General features: G+C 35.7%; 1 protein-coding gene across 10 annotated transcripts in view; it reads left to right on the top strand.

Moving 5' to 3' along the window:
- Positions 1-25019, top strand: part of PCDH9 (protocadherin 9) — a 1016093-nt gene that overhangs the window by 63900 nt on the left and 927174 nt on the right. Inside the window, exon 3 of one of the 10 annotated variants that reach the window (XM_037800558.1) lies at positions 12333-12353. The exons of the other annotated variants lie outside the window; for them this stretch is intronic. Coding sequence (XP_037656486.1) covers positions 12333-12338 — 6 coding nt within the window. The 3' untranslated portion in view covers positions 12339-12353. Of the gene's footprint in view, positions 1-12332; positions 12354-25019 lie in introns of those variants that run through there. 10 annotated transcript variants of the gene reach the window in all.

Below are 25019 nucleotides of genomic sequence, written 5' to 3' on the forward strand. Positions count from 1 at the left end.
GAAAAATCCTTATTCTCAGACAAATTGTGAGAGTCGGTCACCCTGTGTGGCGACTTCCTTCTTCGCTAACTGACTCCCATTCAAATCTCTCCTTTCCTTACTCTTCCTCAACTACTCTGACTTACTCTCTGGTCCTGGGGTCACAAACTTCTTACCCAGGATGGAACCTTGCATTTATTGTTCCTTCTGCCTCTGGCTCATTCTTGTCATTGAGATATTAGCTCACATATCACCTCTTTACACAGGTCTTCCCTGAAATATGACACAGCTCTACCACAATTACTCTCTATTTCATTAACCCTCTTGTCATGATTCCTTAATACTTGATCCTTACTTATATTGTTTATTTAAGCATCTTTTTCCCTGACCAGTGTTTAAGCTTATTGGGATGAAAATATTTTTCATATTGCTGCTGCTCTACTGCCACAGTCTTAACGTAGTAGATATTTGTTGAAAAAATGAATGCATGGACAGAAAACATAACCATAATCTATCCTTTAAAGATCTCTCTCCCCCCAAATCGAGAAAAGTTGGCAGTGATTCCCTTTAAGACCTTTAAGACTTTGTTCCTTCTTCCCGTGAAGTCAAGCACCACGTCAATCACTAGCGTAAAGAGTGAACAGAGAGCCATGTGGGCTTTGAATCTGAAGACACCTGGTTCACATCCTACCTTCAGCAATTTCCAGTTGTACGATGGTGGGAAATCATCTAATTTTGCTGATTTTCAATTTCTTCATTTGTAATATAGGAATAATAACAATATGTCTTTTCATGATTCTTGTGAGGACTAATAAGAGTATCACTGGTTGGTGTCTAGCTTATTTTGCACTGATAGAATGATCCCCTCTCTCATTTGGGGTTTGATACTGCTTTCAACTATAGGTGAGTGTTATTTCCTCTTGCTAATAGGGAATAACCTAAAGTAGTATAATTTCAGCATGGTAACCTACACATGCATTGCCCACCTCATTCATTCAGTGTTCCCAGAATTAGGTTGAGACAGTAAAAGCACCATGGAAGGCAAGTCTCATTTATCATCTCTCATAGAGAGTGACGTTATAACAAAAGCCATTTATTTCGTATCCATGCACTGGGGACTTTCAGTCATTGGGATAAAAACATGGAGGGCAGAAGTCAAAACTTCTACTTTCTGCTCTCAGTTTACAAGCTGTATAAACGTTCAAAGATAAATGGAATCAAACCCCTTTTTTTCTGTTAGCTTATTGTGTGCAGTAAAATGAGAAAGGAGATATAGTTACTTTCTTTGGACCTAAAATGGGCATTGATACCTACAACTTTGCAAATCATCTCTAAGGATTATTAAAAGGTCTAGTAATATCACTTATGTGCAGTATTTAAAATAACTATTATATGATACACTACAGAAAGTTGTTTTATTTATTATTTTGGGAAAAAATGAACAAAAAAAGATTTTGACATTCACTTACCTTTGTAGGAAGTTTACTTTTAAAATCGCTCCATCTCATTTGGCATCTAAACTCACCACAGATGCTTTATGATTTTCTGTTTTTAATTAATGTCAACCCCCAGGTTGCAGTGAGAGTTGTCTAATTTTCCTGCCAAAGGCCAGACTGAGAGAATCATGCAGGCAATGAAGAAATGATGATGCCCATTAAGGATTCAAACTCAAGTTTCAAACTTCCCAAAAACCTGTGTCTGGCTCCTGTTAGATTTAATGTTGCCTTCTGTTTAAAGACCTTCTGATCAGCAGAAAAATATCTTTAGTAAAAACTTTGGCTAAAAATTGACCACTTTCATAATTATATTACTAGTTTTTTTTAACTCACAAGACAACTTTTATTTTCTATCTAATTCCTATCAAGAAATTAAATTATTTGGAGTCATAGACATTTACTTTTGCATGAGCCAACATACGTTTGAGAGTCTGCAGAGTCTCCTAGTGGGGCCAGTGCTATAAATCTCGGAGCGTTGAGAACACTGAACCTGTTTTAAGCTTCTGGGTAAAAAGGAAATACTCTTTTAAACCCTCCATTAATAGCATTTGCATCCATTCATTTAACTAATATAATTTGCACACTTAGCATTTGAATGTCTTAAAGGCATGGGTGGTTCAAAAATGAATAAAAGAAAACCCCATCTCTCAAGACATTTGTAGTTTAATAGAGGAGACTTTAAAGTTATATAAATCCTGGTTGTGCTACTTGTCCTAGGTGAGCTATATACAAAGTATTGGGAAAGGAAATGTGAAGAAAAGCAGGAGATGTGATTCAGTTAAAATATATTAATACTTAAGAAGGATTGTGTTTATTAATTCCAATTAATATTTATTCAGTATATGTCAGACATTGATCTAGGAACCAGAGGTACAGAGAACAAGAAAGATAAGCAACTTATTTCAAGGGGGTTTAAAAGACACTAAGAAGAAAATAAGCAGAGATAAAATAATATCAGGTAATGTTAAATATTCTGAAGAAATCTGTTAGAGAGTGACAGGCAAGGGGGATATATTAAATAGGCTAGCCTCCCTAAAGATTTGTTATTTGAGCTAAGACCTGAGGGTGAAAATTGGCCAGCCATGTGCAAATCAGGGAGACAAATGTTCTAGGCAGAAAGAAAAGCAAGCCAAAAAGCTCTTGAAGCGGGCATAAGTGTGACAGCTGTGTCAGTATTTGGGATGGGTTTTACATTATGGGTAGGACTTAGACACCTATGCAAAAGCCAGATGAGACTGATAATAGTTTTTTTTATTCCCACGAAATGACTTCCTTTTGTTGGTTATTTTAGAGCAAGTTAAATGTTCAGCTCTTCTTTGTACAGTTCATAGTATTCTGGATATTTCCTTTAGGGTATCTGTCTTCTGTCAACAGTGAGTAATTCCTCAGCAAATACAGAGGGAAAAAGGAGCCTGCCCTTGGGACTTACAGAGAGGATGACTTAAGAAAAAAAGCATTTACTGAAGCATAGCACAAACATAGTATGTGTTCCATTGTTATTAAAAGATACAAGAATATTTGTTTCCCATATGTTTTGTAATTACTGTTTAATATTATGATCAAGTTTCAAAATAAGTAAATTTTGTTTTCATCACTTCTCTTTCCCATTTGAAAATGTTCCCATGCTTATGTACCCTGATACAGTAATATCAAGTAATCACTAAACCAAAGTCTCATAACAGATTTTAAAATATCAGTAAAGCCTGAAGCATTGAACTATCTCTGAAAAAACTGAAAGATTTAGAAATGATTCTGGAATTACTTGAGCCTGCTGGCCTATCACATTCAGAACCAGACAGAGATTTAGTATGATTCTGAAAAATATCTGACATTAGTTTTAAAAGTCAAGTTAGTTAAGAGATTGTGAAATATCTGATAAATTTGAAAGGGGTACCAAAATACAAAAGAGAAAATAAAGTCTACAGAAAGGAGAACCCCTTTGACCAAAGGCACACGTTAAAGGAATGTGATGAAATTTAGGCTAAAAGAAATAATTATAGAATAAAATTTCTTAACACAGCAAAATTACCAAAGCATTCTTGTCCATTCTTAACTGGTGGTTGGTTATCTTATACATTTACATTTATGTCTTATAGGAAGAGGACTTTTTACATTTTAAATTGCTGTTTATTTTATTCTCTTCCTTAGGTCTGTTTTCAATTCAACGCAACAATTCTTTTAAAATTAGTTACATAAAACAATATATGCCTTGAGCAGGGTGCCAAAGTATATATGTGTATTCATTGCCTGTCTGTTTAATTCTAAAGTCACAACAAGGCCAAATGAGACTGATGTTGCTTTTGTCGTTCATACAAAATGACTTCCTTTGGTGATTCCGTTATTTCAGGGTGAACTAAATTTTTCATCAGTGCCCATTATACTATAAATGTATTATTTCCACAAATGCTAAATCTCCAGTCACTGCAGTTAAAAGCACCGTAGAAGAAACCTCAAGGTAAGCAAAGGTGATAGCTATTTAAGATTTTTATATATACATACTTTTTTATTTCAAAAAACACAATTATATGACTTCCATCAGCACATATGGAATGCCTTTAAAGTGTAATGCATTTCAAGGGCTACAGAGATGGAAATAGCACAGTTTTTATACATGAGAACATCAAGATCTAACAAACAGAAAATGCATTTAAACAAGTTGTTAAATATGTTTTGAGAAATGCCATAAAATATAAACTCCTCTTAAAAAGGAATAGACATAACTGTATGTACATTTTAGAAAGAAGACATTGTTTCCTTGAGATCTAAGCCTCATTTGTGGAAATTCCTTTAATTAGCATCCAAGATTTATTTTTCCTAGGTATTAAAATGCAAAATTTTCTCATTGTCCTCATCCTCATTTCTTGAGTATAATTTCGAAAGAGTTTCCCACAAATAAAGTGAATCTTAACATAGCATTGATGATTGTTTCTTCACATTGACTGAGGGAAGACTTCATTCTTTTCCTGTTGTTTGAAAAAAAAAATGGTGCTGTATTTGTTTTAAGAATACAAGGACAAGACAACATGGTTTTGAACAGAGCTGATATTCCTTTCCTTCCACAAGGACATCAATCATTTTGAAGCTGCCGACATTTTCTTGAGTTGCTTAGGTCTGTCATGTGTCTACAGGGATTTTATTTAATCAGAGATTTAGAAATATTCCCTTATCTACCTATGAGATGCTGATTTCCACTGATTTATTGTTGTTGTTGCAAAACTGTAGCAGTGTTCAAGGTTTGGGTTAGAAAAAACGCATTCATATTTTTTTCTTTATCAATAAGGTAAAATCAGAAGTCTAGCAGTGTCATGCTTTTCACTCTGAAAAGTATAGAGAGGCCTTAGGCACAAGCAGATTTCTGGAAGCAGTAGATTTCATAAATTTGAACTAAATTGTATCAGGCGTGGAGTGCTGCCAAATTCTAATTCATTAGTTCACCGCTTGGCAGAGTTCCTTTCCTATCAACAGTAAAACACACAAGTTTCTTCTGGAGGTATAGAATGTTTTCACTTCCAAAAGGCTGCTTGTGCTTTTATTTAATGTAGAACTCACAATTCTTAGAACAAATAGAACACAAAAAGGTCTTGTAAAATTCTTTAGTTAGAAGATGAAATTTGGGGGAATATTTGAAAGATCATTCAGATTTCTCTCATGTAACAGGATGAGGGTTTTAACAGATGGAAAGATGTTGCCAAGTATCTTTTAGTTCACTGACCTAGTCTTGGGACAAAAGAATCCTCTCCCTTTACGCACGAAAACGATCCAGGAGTTATAGCTGCATCTGGACCAGGATGCCTTAAAAATTACCGAGGTGCACAATGGAGTTCTGGGGTATTCCTTGCAGTTCTACGGTGGTTGTTACTTTCCAGGGTCTTTGCAGAGCCTTGAAAGCATAAAACCCACCAGCTTGATGACATTTTTATCCTTCTGATTATCATTTGCCTCAGTTTTGATCAGTTGAAGAGATGATTATTTTTTTCCTTTTAGTACTGAGCAAAATGCTCTGCCAGTTTGTGAAAGAGAAGTATTCCCCATTGTTCCCTGCTGCATGAAGTGAGGTCCTTGGAGCAGTGAGGTCTTCCAGCAGTGGCGTATAGGATTTTAGAATGCAGAGCTTCTTCTAAGAGTTCTTACCCAAGCAGGATTATGCCCCTTTTGTTCAAGCAAGTAATCCAAGTAGTTGTGCCTATCAGTCTACCAAGAGAACCTAAATCTGTTTCCCTTTGCATCTCTCAGACAGATATACCCACACCCAGGTTCAAGGTTTGGGTTAGAAAAAACACATTTTGCTCTATGGATAGAAAAACGTGTTAGAAACGTGTTAGAAAAAAACATGTTTCACTCTATGGAGTGAAACGGCCAGAGAGATATTCCTTCACTGCATTAAATATTGGTGTCTCTTAAGAGGGTGAAATATTATTTTTCCACAAGTACTTTTTGGCCACCTGCTATACACAAGGTATTCTACTAAACTGCAAGGAGGTGGGGGTAGGGGGCTGAAAAGAATAAAGATTCTATCTTTGCTTACCAGGTATGTGACTCTAGTAGCAGAAAAGACACAAAATAAATGGCCTGATTTCAAGATAGTTCAGAGATAAAACTCACAAATGTGATTAGAGACCAGGAGCGATCTGTATTCATGGACGGATTAGTTGTAATTGGACTGGCCAAAGAGACTCTGAAGAAGAGGATGACATGCTGGACTTTGAGAAAGGTGACTGATTCTTCTAGATGAAAATAGGTGAGGGCAAAGGAAAAAGCAGTGTAAAGTGGAAGTCATATATGATGAATGTTGAATTCAGTTTTACCGTAGAGTAAGTGCTAGTCGGCAGGCAGAGGGAAGCAATTGAAAGTTCCTGGGCCGGGGAGAGACACAAATACAGTTGTGAGATAAAAAGGTTAAACTGGTTGCAGGAAATAGGTTGGATTAGAGGGGAAAAATTACTAACTGTGCTTACTGGTACTAGTGCAGTGGGAAGGTACGGTCTTCACAGAATTGAATTAGGTGAGTGAACAGCACTGAATACTTGTCACTATGGAGGGCAAGTTCTAGTTACTCTGTTCTCCAATGGTGTTATTGGTCAGTAAAAAACAAATATGTGTTACTTGTAAATAGTTAACTACTTATTTACAACTATAATGTAAAAATTATTTACAAATCATTTTTCTTGCTCCTAGATGTAATTATAGGCACCTATTTCTGGTGTCTTGTGTTTAAGAATCACATGACTTAAAAAAATTATTCTTATTGATATAGCAAAACTAAAGGGGAGTGAGACAGTTACATGGAGGCCATGGAAATGCATATGAAAGCCAGCAATTATGTTTTCTGATTAACATTTGTTCAAGAGATATTAGTTATCCATCCTTTTTACTTTATAATGTAGTCAAAGTGTGGCCTAGTAATAATATCTATTAATATTGATATTTCCACTTGCTATGGGAATCAATGCCTTAGACTTTTTCATTTTGATTAAACCATAAATTATGTTTTTACTATTAAATTACAGACTATCTATATATCACCTGATAAGACTTTAATTTCAGAATTTTGATTTTAAGGCCAGAAAATACCTAGATATGAATATTAGATCTGCCTCTAACAAGCTCTGTGAGCTTGAATCTTAGTTTCTTCACCTGTAAAATGGGTATAAAAATACTTACCATAGAGAGTGTTTGTGAGGATTAAATGTACTGATTTGTGTAAATTTTCAGCTAAAAGCAGATTTTTTTTTTAACTCAAGCACTATATGAATGTATTTTAATTATGGCTGTCATATCTAATTTTAAAGTTAATAATCTTAGAATTTTATAGGAAGTAAAATCTTTTAAAGTAATTTTTCTTCATGGATGAAGAAATTGTAATTCCTTTGTGATCTTAGGGTAACAAACATGAAAAAAATTAAATAAAAATTTCTGGTCTTCAGTATTCATAGTTTGACTTTCCCTTTAATGTTACTTTGTTCTGTATGTAAAGCAGATGTTTTTGTTCGGGTTTATTTCTTTCCTTTTCTGTAAAAATAATGGCAATAATAACAATAATGAATATTTATCAGTGCTAGCAAAGTGCTGGACATTATGCTTAAAATAAGGTATCCCACTGAATTCTCATCACACATATAAAATGGTACTGTTATTATACATGTTTCATAAATAAGGAAAACAAGACTTAGAAACATTAAAAATAACATATCCAATAGGGCACGACTAGGGAGTGAAGCAGAATTCTAGCTCAGGCAGTCAGCCCCAGGAGCCCAATTCCTTGCTATATAATGTATGTTGCATTCATCCTAATACGTAGTTCTTCAAGGATCACAAACTCCAAGAGGACAGACCTCTGTCTTGGCATTTTTTCCACATAATTATTCCCCTTAAGATTCCTTCAAATGACCTAGCAGCAGCATTGGCATGTACATGGTCAATAAATATTGTTAAAGGGTTATTGGTGCCATGTGGGAGATCAGAGGACTTGGGTCCTTAGGTTTGAGAATGAGCCTGAGAGTGAAAACTTCCCTAAATTTAGCCCCCTAGGTGCCTCCCTTGCCTCACCCTGGCTGCTGCCTTGTAGTAGGTGCTCAATAAAAATTTGTTTCATTGAGTTCATTCCATTCTTTATTAGGGCTGACAAGGTCATGCATTGATATTACATCACAGGAATGAAAAAAACTTAACATAATACATTGTTTAAAGATCAAAGTAATTGGTCTGTTATATTCTATCTGAGACCGTTTTCAATGGATATATTTTTGCAAAAATATTTATCAACAGCTTAACATGCAGACTCACACCTTTTAAGAATATAAAACTAGCAGGCCTTGATAAAGTTTTTCTCCAACTTTTAATGGTAAAGATATATGTCATTAAGACAAGTAAAAAGAATGTAGAGAGAAGGACATCAAAGGACTTGGAAAAGAAACATGACTAAAGTAAGAGAGATGCTAAGTTTTAAATGCAAATGAATATGTTGATCAATTTGGAAAAGTAGTAATGTTAAAGAGCATATGGGCTTCTTTTGCCTTCATCTTTTCACTTAAAATTAAAACTTCCACAGGCATTCTAACTGAATGCTGCGTATTGCATATAACAAGGAACAACATAATTACTTTTTTTCTTTTTTCTTTCCTGAGCTTCACTGCACATGTGCAAGCTGCTGTTACCTAGGAGAGTAATGAGTGTACATCAACTGTAAAAATCCAAAGAATATAAGAAATTCCTATAATTGGTCCCTAACTGTCTGGGGACAGCTGCTTCACATGAAGAAATGGTCTTGAACAAGTCTTATTCAGTCGTATGTTTCCTTCAAATCACAAAGGGGAAGAAAAATACAAATTCCAATTAATGTAATTTTTCAGGGAAAAAAAAAAGACATGGACGATATCCTTAACATCTTAGAAATGCTTATAAATTCTCAAAGCCACTGAGATTTCTTGACTTCTGAGGACTGAAAGTATGTTAAAAAGATAGACTCACATTTAAATGCTGATCTCAACTTTCCACTAGGGACCACTAAAAAGCCTTTCAGGAGAAAAGACCAGGATCAGCAAAACATGAAATCATTATAGCGGCAGACTTTCTAGGTCTGCTTTATATTATACTTTTGAAATGGACATTTGTTTAAGGATATGATAGTTTTATCCTACAGGTAATGCACACTCATTTATTGGGGAAAGTGGAGTGGAGATACAAGTGTTTTGACTGCAAACTCACAGTCGCCAAAAGAAGAAGAGAACAGGCACAGACCTCAGCTATTTCTTAGTAATTCATCTGCGAAGGCATTCTTCTAATCCTTATGAGGGGGAAAAATGAGCAGTGGACAGTTTTTCTTGTAAATGTGTTCCTGGTATATAAGGAACGTGATTTTGGTTATTGAAAAGGTGGCAACTGTGGGAGAGTCCCCAAATTGCCTTGCCTTCTTACAGAGTCACTTGATCTGTCTTATTATTCTTTTTGGTGAGAAAGAACTGGTTATGGCACCCTCTTCAAGCCTATTAACACTGCTGTGAACATCAGCCAAAGAGGTCACTTGAAAGCAATGCAAGTGTGGGCTTCCTGCAGACACAGGACAGGCTGCCTGGCAGGAGAGCCAAGGACTCAGGCCTTGAACAGCTGGATGTGACCACCGTTGGATGTGACCAAATGGCATGTAATTGCTATCTTAGCAGATACACACTCATAGCTTTATATCGTGATGTGAACTTCTCTCACTCATTCCCCCTGCCCTACTCCCATCTCTGCTGTTAAAATAATACCATAAGTAGGCCTAATAATTACAAAGAGAAAACCATTTTATTTTTCTAAAAATTATCATTTCTTATTCCCCAAAAGAAGACCTGATAGAAAGTTTACAATCCTATTTTTAGCTGTTGAAAATAAGATGTTAAATTTAAAAGAATAAGTCTAAAAATAATGGCATAAGAAGCCTTTTCAGATGAACTGTAATTCTTGCAGAATAGATAAAACGCTGTGGGCTAGATATGGGGAGCAGAGAAACGGTCCATTAAAGCATCTTTCCTACATTGTTTATCTACTTTGTATGTATAAAAATGCTTCCAGTTGCCTCTGGGTACCCACATAACAAAATTCAGAACCATGAACGAATAACTGAATTTAAGAAAGAAAGCAGATATTCCTTCACAGAGATATTCCTTGCCAAACTAGAATCTTTCTTCCTATCAGAAAAGAGAGAAAGAAAAAAGAAAAGCATCACTGTTTACTTTATGAAAAATGTTTAGGAAAAAACTTGCTCTTACGTGGAAATTTGTTTTGACTGAAGAAGGCTTTTCTGGCAGAGCACTTTTAATAAAAGAGAAAGGAGTTGCCAGTTAGCCACAGCATTGAAAGCATTTCAGAATTGGAACTCCTTCATAAGCCTTAATGTAACCACTGCCACTTCTAAAAGTGAACCATCTCAAAGATTCCTGGAAGGATCTATTTTGGATAGGGTTATTTGCTGGTTTCCGATGTCCCATGCATATTTTTTGTGCACTTTACAAAATTTACTGAGCAGATCATTCTTCAAGATTTCCATTGACACAAATCATGGCAGAAAGCTGAGCTGTCCATCAGAGCACACCAAGGAGAATCATTCTGGTTCGTTTGTTTGTTTTATGTTCCTTAGGAATTTAGCTTCCGTGTTACAATAATAAACTTCAAAAAATAGGAAAGAATATACAATGTGTTATATTCTCCACTGTATAGATATATGTATATATTAATTTTGCATGTGTTTTGTATATGTTTAGTTTGGTAACACGTTAGTTAATTTGTAAAGTAAGTGATACTGAGCTTGTGTCATCACATGGAATCTTAGCAAGGGCTTTATTAAATACAGGGATTTCTGCTTTTATTCAATATCAAATATAACAGAAAGACTATTTGGCATTAATTTCCTGGAAGCATTTGAAGACATTTCAATGTCATTTTATGTTGACTGAAATGGAACGTGGACTATTTCTTTAATTACCTGCCTAAAACATTCAGCAAAAAAGAGACCTATTAAATCTGAAGATTAAAGGCAAGCCAGCTTTACTGCAGACAAAATTAATTCTTAAACTTACAGCCTTGCAAGTTAAGAGAAAAAGGCTTTCTGATTATAGATATTAAGACCCTATAATGTCATCCTTCAAAAGCACGTGTTAATATAAAACCCTTATAAAATACGATTTTGGTGTCATTTTATTGACAGATATATCTTCTCTTCTGAAGTGTGAGGAATGTCATTGAAATGACTTTCTAAACACTTTGGGAAGACTTTTTCATTTATTATACTAGTATATTTAATATCCTATAAAATAGTATAGTAACCATCAAAGAATTATTTGCCTTTGACTGGACTAGCTTGCATTAATGTCCCCCTTTTAGTCTTTATCCACAAAAGACTCATGTCAGTTGTTCCTGCACTTGGGAAATCATGGGATACATATCTGAATATAAGACTGAAGCTAATTGTTTTGGTATAGTCTACCATTTTTCTCTGTAGAATTTAGAGTATAAACGATAGTGTGGATAACAATTTATTAGGGTAAGATATTCTTACTCAAGGCATGAAAGGTCTCTTTTCTTATTGAGAAATAATAAATCATCTTAATTAAGACTCTCAAGCTTCTGTGGTCCAAAATGAGGTGTCTAAAATCCCTCAGCATTCCTATCAAGCATATGAAAGGAAGAAAAAATACATTTGACAAGGTAAAAGTAATTGTTTCAGAATACTTGAAGAAACCTAAAAAGGTTAACAGAGAGATACATCATTTACAAAACTCTGGTTCAGACCAAATCATGAGTTCTTGAAGAATTTTTTTTTTTTTTTTAGTAGTTTCGACTAATATTTGGCATCGTGCTTTGGACAAGTCATCATGTAATATATTCTAAGGTGGATATTTTTACTACTATCATTGCATTGCACTACAATGTATAATAGATGTTCCCTCTAAAAACAGTAAAAGGACTAATGAATGTCTTGTCCAGCAGAACTTTCATTTCCCTGGTTTGTTTTGTGTCAAACACCAAAGATGATGGGAAATTTGAAAAATCTGTGAAACTCTGCACACACACCACCACTACCACTGCCACTCACAGCCATCCAATCAATCCACAGATACACCTATAAAATAGAATGCTTTATGTGATTTATTGTCCAGAAGAAACTTTTGTAAGAACTGTGAGGGTCAAAGCTATAGGTGGAATTTAAATCACTGACAAACACAATGGGTTTTTAATTCAAAGAATGCAACTGCTGTGATAGCATTTCACATTCCATCCCTTTTTGTATAAAGGAAGTACATGGTGATTGCAGAACATTTATATGTCCTCTTTGCATGTTTTTTTTCCCTAATGAATACCATTCTTACTTTCTTTCCACAGCTTTGAGAAAATCAAATGGAATGAATCATAAGGAACATTGGATTTGATATACAAAAGTGTTCTCTGGACACTATTAGCGTTCGTTAACAGTGAATGATAGAAATTGTTCATAGAATGATTTAGGATCTTTGACAGTTTTATTCTTTCAGTGTCAGTTTGTTATCTAGCAAGTGCCTAATGTTTTTCACATTTAATGTGTGTACTTGATCCCAGAACTATAGCTATTTTCTACTCTGAATATTTTATAAAATGTATGAATGTTTCACTAATTGACTGAGGTGGTTCAAGATTGATAGACACTGGTTCTTTATTTGGGCTACATTTTCTTTAGATTAGTAATAACATCACCAATAACAACATGTTATATACAGCAAGGCTCTCCTTCTCAAAAGAACACTATTAATTAGGATGAAATACAAGGGTGCAAAACAAGATTATTGTTCTTAAGAGACAGTTACTCACAACCTTTACAAGTTTTAGCACCCTCTTCCTCTTTCATTTTAAAACCTTTTCTTCCTCAGATTGCTCCCTGGCAAATAAGATCTCTGAGCCCTATTTAAGCTAATTAAAAGTCTCTTTTGGAAATTGTGTGGCAAAACAAGGAAAGGGATTGTTGCTCTAAAGAGTTCTATTTGTGTTTCCTCTTTATGCATTTTTACATTAGAAGCTCTTAAAATGTACCCTTTTCTTTTCCTTAGACTAACAGGAATTCCTCTGTGATAGTTATTGCTCTTCCCAGAGATAAAGGATCTGTTTGCTCAAGGGGGAGAAATGGGAATTGTGTTCCCTGATGGCAATTGTTCTCTCTAAATGTGCGGGTGCTTAGTATTTGTGAATCACTTAATCTTCTGAAGAATGTGTTTCTTTTTCTATTTCCGTTTCATAGTTTACCTATCTTTAAATGGGTTTAAATTCAACATAGGACTCTAGTTGGAGCCTCTTTCAACAAGGAGGCTATATAAATGCTCTCTCATCCTTTTCATCACTACCCAAGGGCCTGGTATGTCATTCTTTCTGTCCAGCTGAGTGTCCCCTTCCTTTCTGAGTAGATCGTTTGTGAGTTTCCTAAAGCCAAAAGCCCAGCAGAGAGGAAAACCTTCTCGGAAAGCCAACCTACTTTTTTAGTCCCCAAACTACAGATGTATTTTCTCACTAGACCATTTAAGAGGAAATTGTCTGGTGGACTGAATGTTACTATTCAGTTTATGTATAGTTTATCTCAATTATTTAATATTCATTTTCAGGAAAATAATCTAATTCCTGAATGTCTGTGTCCTCATTTCATTTGCTGTCATAGGACTTAACAATTGTTTACTTTTCAAGGATTTCAATTTCAGAAACCCAACTGTAATGTATCTGTTACTTTTTTGGATTTATTTCTTCTTTTAATAACTTAGTTTTTCCTCTCTTTAATACCACTGTGCATTCTTAAAGTTTTTATCTTTGTTCATTCTGTAAAATTTTCTTGAGCATATTAAATGGGCCAAACACTTTTAATTGCTAGGAGGAGAGTAGTGAACCAAGCTGTCAACCTTATTTCATTTAAACTTCCAACATTGGCATTGGTGCCGATGTAAAATCAAGAAATCAAAATAAAGTATGTCATAATTGTTGAAATACCAGATTATGATATAGAATCAGCTCAAGCCCTTTTCCTAGGTCTTTGATGTGAAACACTGTTACTTACATATTGAATCAATTTAAGATCTTCGTTGGGCAATTAATGCTGATGAATAGAATTAGATACAAGTTTATTAAAACTTATAAAAATATTAGACCATGCAAAAGTTTAATTTTGTTTGATTTTCTTAAAATTTTCTATACCAAAATAATGGGATTATATATCCATATTCTGGATCCAAATAAACACATTCTCATGTTTACATGTATTTCCCAGGCTTTCATGTCAGGAAAATTTTTCATTCTACTTACAACAAATAGCAGCCAGGGACACCACCACTGCCTTTCGTAACCAAAGTGCATCCAGATAGTCATCTAAAGTGGTTTCATGTAACATTTCAAATTTCATATTTGTAAATGGTATAGATGCAAGTCTTAGAGCCACTGGAAGTACTGGCACTTTGAAAATAAAGAATTGTTGATGCAAAGAGGCTTCCGTATAAGGTTACCAGAAAATAAGAATTGATAATGGTGGTGACCTCTATTCGTTTGATGCAGGATTGTGTTTACCACTCGCAATCAACCACTCTGTTGCTGAGCTTTTTCCTTCCTACTGCTAATCTTCCATGCCATCTGCTTTCCAACTCTTCTTTCTCCTTTTCCCCTCATATCATTCAACCCACCTTTCCTCTTGCACATATACTCTTCTGTCCATATCAAAAGGTTTACACAACTCCAAACAAAATCAATAAGCCACTCTAAACTTCTTTCTTTAGGGCTCTCCTTATTAATCATATAATTTTCATCTCTTTTTCTCCATTGTTAGGGATCCAGTTCCTCACGTTTTCTAATGTTCCAACTTCTTCTGCAAAGATAGTGTCCAATAATATATAATCCAGCAAAATAACAAATATTACAAACAAAAGAGGATAAAAATAAAAAAGAAGGTATGGTAATGAAACTGAACCAAAAATGTTGTCAAGGAGAATCCTGCAGACAGTGTTCACATCTTACTGACTTTATGCTTTCCAGTTGCCAAGATAATGAGAGAAATGTGTTACGCATGATCCACCATTCCCAGCATATACATTTCCCCAAATAAGAACATGCTGCTCCTTATCATAAGAGAATAGAAACATTCCTCCTGATGGTACAAATAAAGAGATCAATGGAGAGGACACTTTTACTTAACTGGGGAACTTTCAAGAAATATCAGTGAGAGCCTCCACCCAAATAAATTAAATCAAAATCTTTATGGGTGGAAGCCAAAAATCACAATTTTTAGAAAGCACTGCAGGGAGGTGTTGGACTTCCTCACCTGGATTGTTGCTGATGTTCTCACAAACACTGGGGACTGACGGCTTGATGTGCTGAGCCCTCTGTCCTGGGGCTTACCCCTATGAAGCTTGTTGCTGCAAAGGAGAGGCTAAACCTGCTTGTAATTGTGCCTAAGAGTCTCCCCCTGAGTGCCTCTTTGTTGGTCAGATGTGGCCCTCTCTAACTAAGCCACCTTGGCAGGTGATCTCGCTGCCCTCCCCCCTACATGGGACCTGACTCCCAGTGGTGTAAATCTCCCTGGCAACGCAGAATATGACTCCCAGGGATGAATCTGGACCCGGATGAGAATATCTTCTTGACGAAAAGGGGGATGCAAAATGAAACGCAATAAAGCTTCAGTGGCTGAGAGATTTCAAATGGAGTTGAGAGGTCACTCTGGTAGACATTCTTGCACACTATATAGATGACACGTTTTAGGTTTTAATATATTGGAATAGCTAGAAGTAACTACCTGAAAGTACCAGACTCCAACCCAGTAGCCTTGACTCTTGAAGACAATGGTATAACAATGTAGCTTACAAGGGGTGACAGTGTGATTGTGGAAACCCTGTGGATCGCACTCCCTTTATCCAGTGTATGGATGGATGAGTAGAAAAATGGGGACAAAACCTAAATGAAAAATAGGGTGGGATGGGGGAGGTGATCTGGGTGTTCTTTTTTTTTTTTTTTTAATTCTGATTCTGATTCTGATTCTTTCTGGTATAAGGAAAATGTTCAGAGATAGAGTGTGGTGATGAACGCATAACTATGTTATCATACTGTGGACAGTGGATTGTATACCATGGATGATTGTATGGTGTGTGAATGTATTTCAATAAAACTGAATTTAATAAAGGAAAAAAAAAAAAGCACTGCAAGTAGTAATAGCAAGCCCTCAGGGTTGAGAACATCTGATCTAGTGTAGGGGAGACTGGTTTCTAGTCTTGAAACATCTAAATACCAGATATATGCACTTGTGGATATCATTCCCCTGGGTTTTCATATTTCTAAATGAAATAGTTCAAATTGGATGCCTTAAAGTATCCTTTCAATTTGAAACATTTTTCTCCTTATTCTTCCACCAGTGGACTCTCTTTTACCTTGGCTCTGATAGTTCTCGTGCTGCACATTTTCCAGGAAAAGCTAAGGTATACATGGATGGCTAACTGTGGCCGTGATAATTAATGGTCAGTTCTGGCAATGCAAGCCAGACACATTGTTTGACTAAATTCTCTACTCCAGGAGATCCTTTTAGTTTTTTAGAGAATAATTGACGAAAGTACTGTTTTCAAAAATCAGTAACCATTGATGCTAGCAAGCATTTTCTTCTATGATTTAACCTTTCCTTAAAACCCATTAATATTGTAGTTTTGGAAAATAAGGCAATGGGGAGGGATTAGAAGGTAGCATTTTTTGTAGCAGAAGAGAAAGATAGTGATGAAATTACCTTAAGAAGGGTGTATTCAAAGAAAAATTCAATACTGCCATTAAAAATAAGCCCAAAAAACAAAACAAAACAAAACACTACATGAAAATAATTCAGATGACTTATTTATTAGCTGTTTATCATTTTTGACCAACTGTTAGCTCCTGGGAACTGCTCTGTAGTTAATGAAAACATAATTACTTAATTTCATGGGTTCTTATCCAGAATCACATTGGGTACTATGGATCAGATGTTGCACTAAGGTGCAACCTGGACGTATTAAGATCGCCTGTCTACTGCATGGAGTAGCCAGGTGTACAACTCCTACACTTTGAAAGGCAAACTGCTGATTGTTCGAATCCTTTTAATTTCAAAGTAATAGTAGTGTATCTGGGATATAGTCAAATCTTTGGTGATACTGCATTTCGATAACCTCTACAATTTCAAGAAGCAGCAGCTTACAAATAAGCCCCTGTATGCTTCATTTTATTCAGAGAGAATTGGGAGAAAAGGAGGTGAAGCCAGAGAATTTTTTTAAATTCAGTTTTATTGAGATATATTCCCATACCATACGGTCATCCATGGTGTACAATCAACTGTTCACAGCACCATCACATAGTTGTGCATTCATCACCCCAATCTATTTTTGAACATTTCCCTTACATCAGAAAGAATAAAAATAAGTAAAACATAAAAGTAAAAAAGAACACCCAAATCATCCCTCCCCCATCCCACCCTAATTTTCATTTAGTTTTTGTCCCCATTTTTCTATTCATCCATCCATATTCTGGATAAAACAAGTGTGATCCACAAGGCTTTCATAATCACTCTGTTACCCCTTGTAAGCTACATTGTTATACAATCATCTTCAAGAATCAAGGCTATTGGGTTGGAATTTGATAGTTTCAGGTGTTTACTTCTAGTTATTCCAATACATTAAAACCTAAAAACGGATATCTAAATAGTGCATAAGAATGCCTACCACAGTGACCTCTTAACTCCATTTGAAATCTCTCAGCCACTGAAACGTTCTTTTGTTTCATTTCGTATCTCCATTTTGGTCAAAAAGATGTTCTCAATCCCACGATGAAAGGTCCAGATTCATCCCTGGGAATCATATCCTGTGTTGCCAGGGTGATTTACACCCCTGGGAGTCAGGTCCCAAGTAGGGGGGAGGGCAGCAAGTTCACCTGCCGAGTTGATTTAGCTAGAGAGAGAGGGCCACATCTGAGCAACAAAGAGGCACTCAGGGGAGACTCTTAGGCACAATTATAAGCAGGTTTGGCCTCTCCTTTGCAGTAATGAGCTTCATAAGGGCAGGCCCCAAGATAGAGGGCTTGGCATAACAAACCGTCAGTCCTCAATATTTATGAGAACACCAGCAATAATCCAGGTGAGGAAGTCCAACAATTCCACATCTTCCCCCAGCTCCTCAGTGGGGCCCTGCATATATATTTTTTATTCTCTGCCAAAATTACTTTGGGATGTGTTGCTATTTCACACTATCCTATACAAACCTACCAGATCCCACTTCCTATTCAAAGTTCCATGCAATCATGGTGTTCGAACAAACTGACTGTACAAGTTAAATTGTTTAGAAAATATAGATCCTGCACCAAATAAACATCTATTCCCTTGGTCTCACACAGAAATTAAAGTTTTAACACACGGTCAGTATCGTCCTTTACTATTTGGCCAGATTTGCCCTAGTCCTAACCAGATCTGCTTCATTCATATCTCTAATTGAAGTCTGGACCCTTTTTCAGTTTTTTTAATGGTTGCGGTATGAGCTAATACTGACATTCATATCTGCCGAGCTCCAGCTCTGAGTTTCAGGTGTCACACAGATACCCAAAGTTCCAGAGACCAATCAGGTTACACACAAAGGGATCAGCATCTCCGAATTTGGAGATAGCCATTACAATTCAAGAATAGATGTGACTGCTGTAGAGCTTGCAATCTAGGGCCCATTACAAAACAAGTGTTCCCCTGATAAGCTGTGCTCTAAGATTCAATTCTGAGTTTACACATTGTAGTTAGTCCACTTTGGTAATGCATTATAGTGTTTGTCTTTGTTTCTGGCATACTTCACTCAAAATTCTGACCTCGTTGCGTGTCTCACAGCTTTACTCCTTCTCACATTTGCTCAATATTCCACTGTAGAAATAAGAGAATTTTGTATTATCACTGTTAGGTTCTTTGGTAACTTCTGTGCTGAAATCCAATGGGAAATTTGCTCTGATTGCAATATCCAACTGTGTCGTCGACTGAGTGATTAAGACTTGTTAATAGCAGTGAGAGTCAATAGGCTGCTCCTAGACTTGAATAGCAGTCAGAACAAAACCAAATTAATTTTAATGGGGCAAATTTTATTCACACATAGTGTGACAGCCCATGTCAGAAGAAACTCTTTCTGTTAGTGTTTCAGATGGTTATGCTATTACTTGGGTAATTTGACAGAATCCACCATGGCTTATGCAAAATAGGATGTGGCATATGTCAGGGCAGAAGAAGGTGCATGTCTGATAACATTCACTCGAGTTTTACCCTTGAGAATTTGGGCGGATGGCATTTCCTTCCTGAAACAGGTATCATCTTTGGATTCTCACTGTAGGAAATTTATTTTTTTCTCACTCACACTGATAGACATACTGTTAATATTGTTCCATATTATTTTACTTTAAACTATAAAAACTGTTCCATTTTGTTTCCTAGGAGAATTTTTTATGACTTGACCAAAGTATTTAGTTATACTGTTTGCACAGGCTATTTTCAATGAAATATTAACATATTTACATTAAGCTCAGTAGTTTAGATCAAGAGGTAGCACAGCCACATAAATAAGACATCGGTAGAGAAAAACTATTATAAGTATATTTTAAATATTTCATGCAATTTACATAACTCTCATAAATAATGGACACCATATATTGAGTACCTGTGATGTGCCAGACAATGTGCTAAACAGTCTAAATATTTCAGTTAATTTGATGTTAACAACTCAATGAAATGGATATGTGTTTTTACATCATTCTTTAAAGGAGATTACTGAGGATCAATGGTACAGACTATCTAGCTCAGAATTCCTCAAATAAATGGTAAAGATGGGAAACAGACATTTCTTATGATAAAGAAATTCACTGATTTTCCCTTGTGTCACACTGGACTTCTTACCATCCTGCTCAAATTTCTTTTAATATCAGTTTAACTATGAAATGTGTTCCTTTCTCTTTCTCTCTCTCGCTTGCTCTCACACACACACTGTCTCTCTCTGGTATTCTCTAGAGAGGGCATTTTCTTTTTCTCTACTACATTTTCTGTGCATGACCACTGGAAATAAGACTGGGATCAGATTGTTTCATTTCAGCTTCAAATTTTTTAAAGAAATGTTATGGTGTGGAATTGAACACATTTCTTTTATTTTCTAGACTTTTTTTTTTTTTTTTTTTTTGGTTTTGGTTTTGGTTTTTAGTAAAAGCCAAGTAATCGATTAAGGACAAAGCAAATCAAATAATCCTTGTGGTTGATGACAGTTTTAGGCCAAGCAGCTTTTTGAGAAGCTGGAAGAGACCACCAGTGAAGAAAGAATTCCTTTTTATTCCTGTATATAAATAGCTTTAGCAGAATTTGTAACAATAGCAGTACCTCTAACTATTGCAGACAGAGCTGAAAAAACGTGGATAGGTTAAATGTTCTAAAATGTATTATAAAATTACATGTCACAGCAGCTGAAAGCCAATTTCCATTATAACGTAGCTTCACTGTGCAGAAGTTGAATCATCTCTATTTTGGTAACTGTTCTTTATCACCAAAGATAATTCACCCTCTATTTTCATCCTCATGATGGAGGCAAGAGGATCACCCCAAAGTTTTGACCTGCAAAATTACACTTGATCAGACAAGCTGAGGAAATAGTGATAGATATTCTGGTGCTTTCGTTGAGCTTACGATTGGAGTTCTCAATAGACAAGATTTAATTTAAATAGATTACCAGCCAGTTGTCGTCCTTACATATTCAGATAAAAGCCTGAATATGAGTTGGTTCACATGGATCAATGCCTGGCTCTTCAGAGGCAATGATAAAATATTTGCTGAATTAAATGAACAAACGAGAAGCCCTTGCTTCTTGCACTGCCATATGACATTGCAGGATAAACAAGTATAAGCAATTTCCATAAGTCATTGTATAAAGCCTTCTGTTCATGAATTCACTGTTTACAGTTTGGGTATAGAGAAAATGGAGTCAGAGATATTTCAGTGTTCCTCCCTATTATTACTACCTAACATCTGTAAAATGTCAAATTAAGGTCCACGTGATTGATTTAGACTGCACGTTTAGTCTCCATTTCAAAAGTTTTTTCAGTGCTATCCACCCGAAACTACAGCATTTATGTAGATAGTTTAGTTAGCCTTTGTTTCCAGTGGGTACAGTTAAATATAGCAGGTCAGATTCTCAAAGTGTAAACTCAGTGCCCCTCCCCTTCCTGTTCTTGCAACATTTCTTGCTTTAATACTATGTAATGCAACGATCTCAAAGGACCAACCACAGGCCTGAGTTGTGACGTCATCTGGAACACAGACACGCCCTCTGAGAAACAGGGGCCCCAGTGTAGGCTGATTCATTCCCCATCCTTACTGCTTATGCTCAAGTGTATAAGAACATTTAGCATGCGTGGAGAGGAAGTAATAGTTGAGGAGACACCATAGCAGATGTTTCAGGGAGGCCCTTTCTTGCTTTCCAGGAGCAGGAAATATGTAAATTGAGGGTTTCTGGGAAAGCCTGGAGCATAGACTGACTGCAATCAACACTCCTAGTCCCCAGTTCTCCCATTGCCCAAGAAGGAATGGTGTGACAGAAACCATATGATGGGGAAACATATGCCAACACCTCTCTCTGCTTTGCAGAAGTACTGTAATTTCTCCCACTTGTATTTTTCTCCAAGTGTTTTGGAAAAAAAAAAAATTGACTCTTGATAAGTTTACTTCATGCACTTTCAAATTCTTCTTGTCTGTTCTCATGTCCCTGAAAACATTGCTGTTTATAAACCACTAATTTGTCGGGTCTGATTAACACTGCCCACCAGTGTTCTTATTGTGAAATTACCCTGTCTGGGGAGTACAGATACTTGGTTAGTTGTTCCACCTCATAATTTTAGAAAACCATAAGTTTTATGTGAGTCAAAGTGAGCCAGACTGAAAAGCAAAAAAACAAAAAAGAAAGAAAGAAAGGAAATGCTCCTTATAAAATGGGATCTGTGAGAAGAAAATGGAGGGAGAAGTGGAGAATATAAATTGCATACACACAACTCAGGTTTAGATTGTTTTTCCCAGTTGAATGCTGAAGCCAAATGTCCAGCTGAGATGACAAGGATGTAACCCTTTACCCTGTTCCAAGCCAGAGCATTATTAAACAGCAAACAAAATAAGAAAAAGAAAATATTATTATATTTTATCAATTCCAATGACACACATTTTGATATTTCTGAAATTATGTTGCATCTTATAATCAGGACATCATAAAATTAATTGACAGCATTTTTTAATGGCACATGAAATCATGGTGCATTGCACAATTGATGGCATCTTAGAATCAGTGAAATTCTCTAAAATTAATAATAATAATTCATAGTTATCTTCCCTGCCCAGGAATCATGTTAATAGACCTATGAATACCACATAGGGGACTGGAAAATTCTTATCCCTCACATTTCATTGCTGCCTCATAACTACAGTTTCCAGTTTCTGTGGCAGAAAAATCGAACAACGCATTGCGATTCTTTTTTCTGTGTGATCAGTTGCTTGAAAGAGTTTTAAACATAAATTTGGATGGAGAGGAGTTTAAACCGCCATCATACCCATGCCAGATGCCACTGTTACATTGTTTTAGAAGCTCCTGGAGTGTATTTATAGATGACTTGTTTGCTCTCATGCATGTTGCTAGGTTTATATTTGCTGTTGTTTGGCAGTATTTTCAGATATACTGTGGCAGCAAGCCACCTTGCAATTCAGCCTTAAATTCATTAAGAATGTGGTTTTGGGGGGAGAAAACAAGCTTTTAAATACAGAGGCATGCATATGTTAGAGGGAAATGCAGCAAAAGAGAATTGGCTGTGGGATCAAAATACTCAGTGACTCTGAATCTCCAGGGTCATCTTAAAGGGCCTGAGCAGCAGGGCTGGTGATTCCAGGTCCCCTTGGGGTGACCATGTGTATGAACCATGGTGAATTAGCGTGCCTGTGAGAACGGCTTATTCTGGATTATTAAAACAGCTAATTCTGTGATAAGGGTGATTTATATCACTTACTTTCAGTTTGTGTTTTAATCTAAATGAAATGACCTATATCTAAGAACCTCAGGGAGTGCTTTGAATTTTAAATTCTCCTGAATCCTGATCTATACCATATTGAAAATGGAAAAAGAAGAGGATACAACCATTAGGGCCTTTTTTTAATTGGATATTTTTGTCAACATTGGCTCTTGTATTTATATTGAAAACACTTGGAGGCAAATGCAGAGGATTTTATGAGAATAGTCATGAAGATGTTAAATTTCTCAACACTGAAACTTAATTATTGGAGTTAAATAATTTAAAATCATCAAAATGCTATTGATGCAAATTCTCAAGAGTGAGAGTCTTCCCAACCGCTTTTAATACAGTATCATTTCTATGTTTCTAAGAGACCTATCTGACTATGAATATTCACAGGTATCTTTAATTGGGACACTTTCCCATATCATCCTCCCTGTGGATATTTTAAAAGAATACATAAGACTTTCATGTATTCCTAAACTAAATTTGTCCATGAAATAGTCATTCTTCGTAGCATTGCTTGTGATTAATGTTTTGCGTGAAGAGTTAAACCTTGACTATTAAGATATTTTCTCAACGGATATCTTTTTATAACCTTTCATTTCTAGATGAGTAACACAAGAAGAGGTAATGCAGTCATTTAGATAAAACACAAACTGTCTGCCAGGGAACCTGGGTTTGTTCCAAATCTCCTCTTAGGCTGATCTTTTATCTCCCTTTGATACAGACCAGGGTTCTATACAGCACTAAAGAAAAGGGGTTGTCTTTTTCTCTAATGCTGACATAGAATTTAGATTTGGAATTAAAGAATTGCAGAGTTGAAGGAGAACTCAGAGTTATGTAGCCCAAGTTTTCAAGCAATGTAAGAATTCTGATTCAAAATTCCTTGTGGTCTCATTTAGCATCTATGTAAATGGATCCAAGTTTATGAAAAGCATCATAAATAAAGTTAGCCTGTCTTATTATGGGGCTTTAGGCATAATTGAAGATAAAATCTACTTCTCTGTTATTTTTATCTATTGTTCCTCTTTTTACTCTCTGAAATAAAAGTAGACAAATCAACTTTTCATCAATTTAAAACCCTTCCAAATTTTGAGGCCAGTAATGCCTTTTTACTGAAGATAAATCAGGTTGTCACATTCTAAATTTATTTTACATTTTATTTTTTCATATTGTGCATTTCTTGTTTGAAAATATGATTCTCAGATCTTATATGGAAACAGGATGGTCCATAAATGGTCTAACTGAGGCAGAATATATTGAAGTCTTATTTCTCATGGTTTTAATAATTGACCTATCAATTTAAGAATAAAGTAACTCGTTGGAAGAACATCAATGAAATATCTTACAAGAAGATGCCGTCTTAAACTCTGTATATAAAATGAATATTGTACAACTTCAGAAAACACAACAAGTTGTGAAGGTAAGGCTTTCTAGATATGATTAAATCTGACCAGGGCCTTAAAGAATGTATTGACTTTTAACCGGAAGAAAAGACCAAGAGCATTTTCCCTCTCTATGACACAGTGCTTTGTGTTGAATTCTTGAATTTTATTGCCTTATATTACATAAAGGGCCTCATTCTTTTTGACATATATTTTGTCAAATGTATCGGTAGTCACATATTTATTTTATATAACATTCTATTTGGAAATACTTTCAAACATACAGGCTAGTTAAAAAATAATATAAAACTAGAGTCTATAGTTAACAGAAACATTGTATTATGCTTCCTTTAAAGTAACAAAGGCAATATACCAAAGCTAAATGCATATAAGGGGGGTGGAGATGAGGGAGAGGTGTGGCATTGGTGATGTTGTCTGACTCTTTTATTCTACTTTAGTTTAAATCTGTCTTTCCTTTTGTTGCTTCCTAGCTGTCATGGTTTTCTTCTCTTTCTTTTTTCTTTTTCTTTTGTCTCTCTACCTTCTTTAACTCTTCCTCCTTCTTTGTGGAAGAAATGGAGATGTCCTTAGATAGATAGTGGTGATGGTGGTGAATGCATTAATACGT

This window comes from Choloepus didactylus, chromosome 12 (assembly GCF_015220235.1).
Source record: "Choloepus didactylus isolate mChoDid1 chromosome 12, mChoDid1.pri, whole genome shotgun sequence".
NCBI lineage: Eukaryota > Metazoa > Chordata > Mammalia > Pilosa > Megalonychidae > Choloepus > Choloepus didactylus.